The 7,582-nt window shown below is 41.8% G+C and overlaps 1 protein-coding gene across 1 annotated transcript; it reads right to left on the bottom strand.

Annotated features, from left to right (window-relative positions):
- Positions 1 to 6,899: 6,899 nt before the first annotated feature.
- Positions 6,900 to 7,361, bottom strand: LOC149197802 (uncharacterized). Its single transcript, XM_089408805.1, has one exon. The coding sequence runs from the start codon at positions 7,359 to 7,361 to the stop codon at positions 6,900 to 6,902; it is 462 nt and encodes a 153-aa protein (XP_089264931.1).
- Between the last annotated feature and the right edge of the window lie 221 nt (positions 7,362 to 7,582).

Raw genomic sequence — 7,582 nt, 5'->3', positions numbered from 1 at the left:
TTTCATTAACTACTTATGCTGCTAACTTGCAAAGACCATGACCCTTGACTGTATGAACTAGCTTGATGTCAAGATCGTATTCCTGTAATCCAGTCATCCAGTTCACCCTCCTTCACCGAGCTCTTGTTGAAAAAGTAGTTATCTAAATTTTGGGTGTGGAACAAAGATAATACAATGTTTTTTTAACAGATTGGGTCTGAAGTGATTTACCGTGTCGTACACTGCATAAGCATGTTTGTCCACGGAAGGGTAGTTGAGCTATGGTCCTTACAGGCTTGCAATCATGAAGGATATAGGTCGTTCATTGTTCAACTCATCCTTTTGAGTAAGCAGAACAGTAAGAGAGGTGTCAGAAGTAAAATTGTAGAACAAGAAGTCTTTATCAAAGTTTGGGTTGTACAACGCAGGTTATTTTTCTATAGCTTTCGTGATATGGGAAAACACATCCTTTTCCCTCTTATCCCATTTATATATTGCATCCTTCTTGATCATCTCTTGTATTGGTTTAATAATCTGGGCATAGTCAGAAATGAACTTACGGGGGAAGTTGATCTTCCCCAAGAAAGACTACATTGTTTTCCTGTTCATTGGTTGGGGAATCAGTGTGATGGTGCTGACCCTGTCTGCGTAAATATTGATCCCACTTTTAGCAATGATGTGTCCTAGGAGGTTACCTTTGGTCACTTCAAAGATACTCTTCTTGGGATTCAAGGATATCCCGTATTTTCGGCATCGCTAAAAAAAATTCTTCACATGGCACAGGGGGTCTGACCTCAGTTTGTAAAATACTATCACATCATTAAGGTAGACCACTACATTTTATCCAATAAGTCAGCGAAAGGTGATGTTAATCACACACTGGAATGTTGCACTGACATTGACTAGCCCAAATGCCATTCATCGAAATGCAAATGTGCCCCACTTCATTTGCAATGTAGTTTTCAGTCTATCGGACTTTGCTACCAGAACCTGCTTGTAACCTAAGAATCCATTGAGCAAAGAAAACATTTTGTCCCCTGATACTGTTTGCGATATTTTCTCCATGGATGGTAGTGGGTAATTTTCCTTATCCAAGGCAAGGTTGATATTTCGAAAATCTAAGCACAAGCGGATCTCCCCAGACTTCTTTCTCATAGGGACCAACTTTAATACCCACATTGAATGTTTCACCTTGTAGATGATCTGAGCATCCAACAGTTTTCTCAACTCCTTCTATATGAGGGGCTCAAGTGTTGGGTGAACTTTCCTTAGTTTCTGCTGAAATGGCTTGGCCCCTTCCTTGATTGGTATCACATGTTGGATGATTCGTGTGTCATATGTCTTGAGTTCATCATATGTCCATGCGAAGACATCATGATACTACTTGAATAAGTGGATGAAATCTTGTCGCTCTTGTGGTGTGCAACAAGTATCGAGATTGATATATTTCAGATCTTTCTTAGTTCCCAAGTTGATTTTCTCATGTGACAACGTAGAACTGTGGGTCTTGGCATTAACAAGTCCCTGGAAGTGGTTCTGTAGATCATACAAATTTTCAAGTGATACCACACCCTTAGGGATGAGGTTTCATTTATTTGCATGGGTTGCATCCTGCAGTTTTTGTTCATGCTCATCCTCGTTGACCGCTACATCTTTGAATACCTCAGCATTCACCATAAAGTAATATATCTATTAGTCATCATAAAAAACACGTAAGTTAGATATTTTATCTGGGACAAATGGTTTATACAAAATTTCAGTACAAAATCCATCCCTTAAGGTAGCATTCTAGTAGCAAAATTTTTCAAGGAATCCACAGTTGCATTACGCATTCTTGGTACTGAAATAATATTGAAAGCTTGGAAATGAGAGATGAGTCGCCATATGTCTTGTTGATAACTCTTAAGATGAGGTGACACACAATGTATAATGTTACGTACCTGACACACCACTATTTCGAAGTCACCTACCACTTTTAGAACAACAATGTTGAGTTCAATGGCCTTTTGTAAGCCCAAGACGAGTGCTTCATACAATGCAGTGTTATTCGTGCACTTGAATTACAAGCGACTAAATATCATGTGCTTTCTCAACAGTGGGTCTATTAAAATGTAACTAGCTCAAGAGCCCTCATGTGTCTTGGATCCACCAAAGTACATTATTGTTGGCTTGAGGGGGCCTGACCCAGGTTCAACGTTATCCGTGCTAACCAATAAAACCTTAATTATTGGCCCATTTGGCAACAACAAGCGTAACGCATGCTACAGTCTCACCCGAAGCAGTATTGGGGGATGACAGAACCAAGTTTCTGCATCCAAAGCCCTGTGTGATAGGTTCCTGTAGTCTTTATGGCTTAGATCTACTTTCACGCACCCTTAACCCTTCCAAATAGACAATTACTGTAAATGCACTTCAATAACATCCATATCTTCATGAGGGTTCTTAATTAGTCTTAACATGCATAAATATTACAAATCTACTATTTTTGCATAGCAAATAAGCATTAATTCGGGTAAATCATGACACAGAGCGAAGATACATGAACTTGTAGAAGTAAGAAATAATACACAAATGCATCTGAATTGTCTCAAAACTGTGTTTATTAAGAATAATTTTTCAAGTATAGAATTCTTTTCCTTGCACACATAGCCTGCGAACTTACCAAGGTCTTCACGCACTCATCTGCAGGAGCCTTCCCCTTTCGCCTAAGTACATGAAACAGATCTTTCCTACCTTAGCTTACCTCCTCAAAACAATGATCCTCAATCTTCATTCAATACTTAGACTCACTATGAATCATCTATATATAACATTTCACTTACAACACCATGGTCTGCAAACCATGGGCGGGTCTCAAAACTCTATATCACTTACCCACCTAAGGGACTAAAGCCCCTTTGACTCATACTAGCTTCACGCTCCACTTCCACATTTTGCGGAGAATTTACATGCTTACAAAATAAGATTACAAAATTTAACCAAAACTTGACTCAAATTGACCCCAGGGACCCTATCCCAACAGGCCCCCAACACAAATTGGGCGAATCGCCCTCAAGTCACTCGAATGGCGTAGAAATCTTGTATTGGAGTTCGCAAAACTCCACCTTCAACACCTGCAAATTAGTAGTACCCTGCACCGTGGCCTGTTGTACCTCTTTAACTAGCTTCTCTGCAGTAAGGCCTTCCATCGCGAGGCCCATCATCCTTTGTGTTTGTTGGATGGTCTTCAACTTTTCTTGAATTGACAAAGTGAGCCAGAATGCTTCCTTTGTCCACGGTTGTGTCCTAGCCCTCAAGATGGCCTCTTTTTGTTGCAGTTCTTCAATCATTGTTTGCAGTTGTTGTCCTTCCTGTAGTTGAATGAAGTGATGTACTGGTGCCAAACTGCATGTAGTCGACCTGATTTCGTCAAATTGTTGTTGCTTCTCCCTTATATCTGTACCAATATTCTGCAGAGTGGGGTCCTCCTGTAGAGATGTCCAAATTTCCATGGCTTGTTCAAAGAGATCTGTGCAGTCCTTCACTGATGTGTCCAAAATGGCCATTCCCTCTTTAATCATTGCTCCACGCTACTTCCAGACTTCTAGCAGAGTGGTCAGCTGCAAATTTAACTGCAATTCTGAGATCTTCATCTGTAACTCAAATCAGACTCGGTCGATTTCCTCCTTTGATTCCCTGACTACTGTAGACAATTTCCGAATTTTTTTTGTTGACTTTGTGTCTTCGGGAATGTTGAGTTCTGGCACCGTATGACATGGTTTTGTAATGGCAGCCTCCAAGGTTTAGTGGTACATGGCCATTTCTTCCTTCTCTTTTAGCACTTGTGCCTTTTCCAGGAATATTTTCTTGTTGTTGGTCTTTACTTCACTGATTACTAGCAGTGCGCACTACTTCCTGACCCTCAATTCATCAGATACTCCTTGATGTAATTCATGGAGGCTCTAAATAGGAAGGGTCGTGAGATTGACACCTAAGTCCTTGAGTTGTCCCAACTAAGTATTTCCTTCCTTTGACTGAGCGCCAAGGGACCCCTCTAGAAGTGGAATGACTCTGAGGTCCAAAGTTTGATCAGTATCCAACACCATTCGTGCTCACTTGTTGTAGGCTTGCTTAAATACCGCTCGCCCACCAACCCTCGCTTGCAGTAGTCCCATCTGAATCTGCAGATCGCACAGATCCTTCTACAAATTCCCTAGCACCTACTGGTACTATTGTTAAAACTATGTCCATAGTTCCGTCATGGTTTCGCGGACCTTATCTCTGATTTCATCCAAGTCCCCCTCAGTGAGGACCATTATCAACGTGTGTTTGCTTGTTGGATTTATCCTTATTTTGAGGTCTAGAAGTTGTCTCATTGGTCTGCTTCTATTGTTTAAAGGGAGTGCTCTACTCCTCGCCCCCACCTCCTTCAACATCAGATTCCCATTTGTCTTTAGTGTGCTAAGAAGAAGACTCCTAAAAGTCAATATTGGTCTCCTTAGCCACCCGGTCCTTTTTTGTAGCTCCCTTGGCAGCAATTGCTTTGGTAGCAACTTCCTTTTTCTACTGCGCAACTTTCTCTCAAGTTGTGGATTTCTCAGCCTCCTTCGGCTTCTGTGCTGTTGTGGTTTGTGCGGAGGAAATTTCCCTGTCCTTCCTTTTACTCGCACCTACATATGAAGGGTTCAGCCACTCCCCAGACCATTTTCCAATGAAATCCTCTGCATTTGCCTCACTGACCAGGTAAGGTAACTTGTACGATGTTTTCTTCGTATCCCATCACGTGCAGATAGACACGTTGTGAAAATCCACCTTGAACTCTACATAAGCCTCTAATTGTTCATATAAATTTGGTGACAACATCGACCTCACTAATCACCATGTGGAGATCCATATCGACCAACACCCAAAACATCTTAGTTTCCATGACTTTTGCAGGGTCCTTCGTCACCCAGAGCGAAGCGAACTTTGCGGCTTCTGGTAAGTCAAATTCCTGTGGAGGGAATTGACTATCTTCTGGTAGCCTCCACATGATGAGGTAAATCAATAACAATAGTGAATCATAGTGAAATTACTTTCCATCGTCTTCGGCCTCCTAGCAGTTTTCCAAAAAATCTTTGTAGAGGTACTGCACCTAGTTGTACTGCACACCCTTAGTACATTGCGCAACTAGTGGAATTACCAACGCTGGAACCTCTTCCATGCAACATTTTCACATGATCTTGCAGGCCAAGATCTGCATCGAAAAATGTACCGCCTTGTCTATAATGGAGTGGATGGAATATCCACGTGACTTCTTCACCAAGCCAAACTCGCTCTTCATTTGGTCTGCGAGTTGTTTTTCTTTGGTTTTTCCTCCAAACACCTCTGCTAGATCCACTCCTTGATGGGGCAACATAGTGATCCGATGGATCATCATATCTATAATAGGGATGGGTTCTCCCAACTAGAGACACCCATCATGCACCAGGGTAAGCAATTATCTAACACAGACTGTGTTGATGTTTGTTCTACTAAAATGCGGCACATACAACATATTTAGCAATCCTGCCTTTTCAACCCCCATGACCCATTTCATTGGCTCTAGCCGAGTTACTCTAGTCTTCTCGTAATTCTTCGCCAAATGCTTATTCAGTTCCAGTTGGGGGAATTTCTCATGATCCTCCAAATCCCAATATTCCATTTTAAGTGCGAGAGTGCACCCTAAGAGCGCACCTTCAAATGCCACTTTCTCTAGTAGAAGTGGTGTAGAAACCATAAATTTAGCGGTATCTAGGTCCTTCGTCACCATCGCTTTGCCTTTTCATGGTTGGATATACTTCAGGAGCCAAGTCATAGGCTCACCCTCTTCAGCTTCCATCTCCTCAATTCTTCTACGAAGCTCTTCTTCATAAAGATCCAAGGGCTCATGTGGATGCTTTGACTTATCCATTTTCCCCTTTTGGCGAATCTCTTGGGGGGTTTTCCTCGATGATTGGTGCACCAAAAATTGTTGTGGCTTCTCTCACTGGCATAGAGCTTATGCCTAGGCAACCTAGGCGTCATTGGAACAGAGTGTGTTGCTTCCATTGCATATACAAACATCAGCGGCTATAGCTTTAGAACTTGTGGCTTCTGTGGGGTTAGTGGCCGTCATTCTATCCAAGAAGGCCTTACGTAAAGTTTCAAACATGTTAGTTAGCCCTGGGTGCTTAAAACTTTCTTCCCAATCATACAAGTTCATCAACTTAAGGCAAGAAATATCACAAGTTATTTTCAGAGAGCAATGTGTTATAATGCAAGGCATCATGCCAGATTTATAGGTGACTGCGAATTCAAATCCGACCGTTCCCTCCAAATTTCCATCATAAATGTGTCTTTGGCGTAATATTTCTAAATATTTGTGCCATAAATGCAGCCTACCTACTCCTTCTAAAAGAAATTTTTCCATCCAATCATCTATAGTGCACTTAACAGCTATTTTTTGACCCTGATGTGTGACACCAATCTTCATGGCATAGCTCTCTTGGCATAAGTCCTTCTGGTGCCCTTCTCGCTTCCATCGCACAACCCCCGTTACTTTGTTGTTCCATTTTCTGGGGAATGTAGTTTATAGTCCCGTACTTCCTTACAGCTACCTGGAGTAATAATACTATCCCACCAACATATACTCATTGCACAGGGGAGGGATCACCTTTGTTCAACTTCAATCGACTACCATTGATTTTTCCCAAACACAATTCCCCATTTATTTTTGCGAGCTGAACTATGCCACCGTCTGTAATTTCCTTGACTACATTGGGACCTAGCCAATGCATTTGAAACGTCTGAGGAAATTTCATGAATTTTCTATCATATCACAAAACCAAATCGTTCACCTGAAAGTTGCGTTGCTTGATGTGTCGATTGTGTCATGCCTTCTCACGCTCCTTTTGCACCTATTGGTGAAATCTGGCTAAAAACTAGTCTTCTTCTAATTCTAGCAACTGCGCGAGGCATTCCTCCATAGTCTTGCGATCTGCCATATCAGTCAATGCTGCAATCCTTAGACTCAACAAAATATACTCCATGGGCATCACAGCCTCGATTCCATAGACCAATCTAAACAGAGTATAGCCTATCAACTTTTTACACGTCATCCTATATGCCCATACGACCGCTGGTATCCGTACATCCCAATCATTCTGTTTCACTTTCCAGACCTTTGTCACCACGCTTTCCAGAATCTTATTTAATGCTTCAACCATACCTTTAGCTTGAGGATGAAGCAACTGCATGAGGCACTCCTCCATAGTCTCGCGATCTGCCATATCGGTCAATGCTACAATCCTCAGACTCGGCACAACATACTCCATGGGCATCACAACCTCGATTCCATAAACCAATCTAAATGGAGTATGGCCTGTCAACTTTTTACACGCCATCCTATATGCCCATAGGACTGTTGGTATCTATACATCCCAATCGTTCTGTTTCACTTGGCAGACCTTTGTCACCACGCTTTCCCGAATCTTATTTAACACTTCAACCGTACCTTTAGCTTGAGGATGATAGGGCATACTCTTCCAATGATAAACCTGAAATTCTTCAAGCATCGTAGTAATTGTTTCATTTAAGAAGTGTGTACCCTTATCGCTCATCAATA

This window comes from Pinus tabuliformis, chromosome 2_2, assembly GCF_031772625.1.
Source record: "Pinus tabuliformis cultivar Carrire ecotype Pingquan chromosome 2_2, CPIR1, whole genome shotgun sequence".
Lineage (NCBI taxonomy): Eukaryota > Viridiplantae > Streptophyta > Pinopsida > Pinales > Pinaceae > Pinus > Pinus tabuliformis.
The sequence above is the reverse complement of the archived record's forward strand: the minus strand, read 5'-3'. Positions and strand labels throughout refer to the sequence as shown.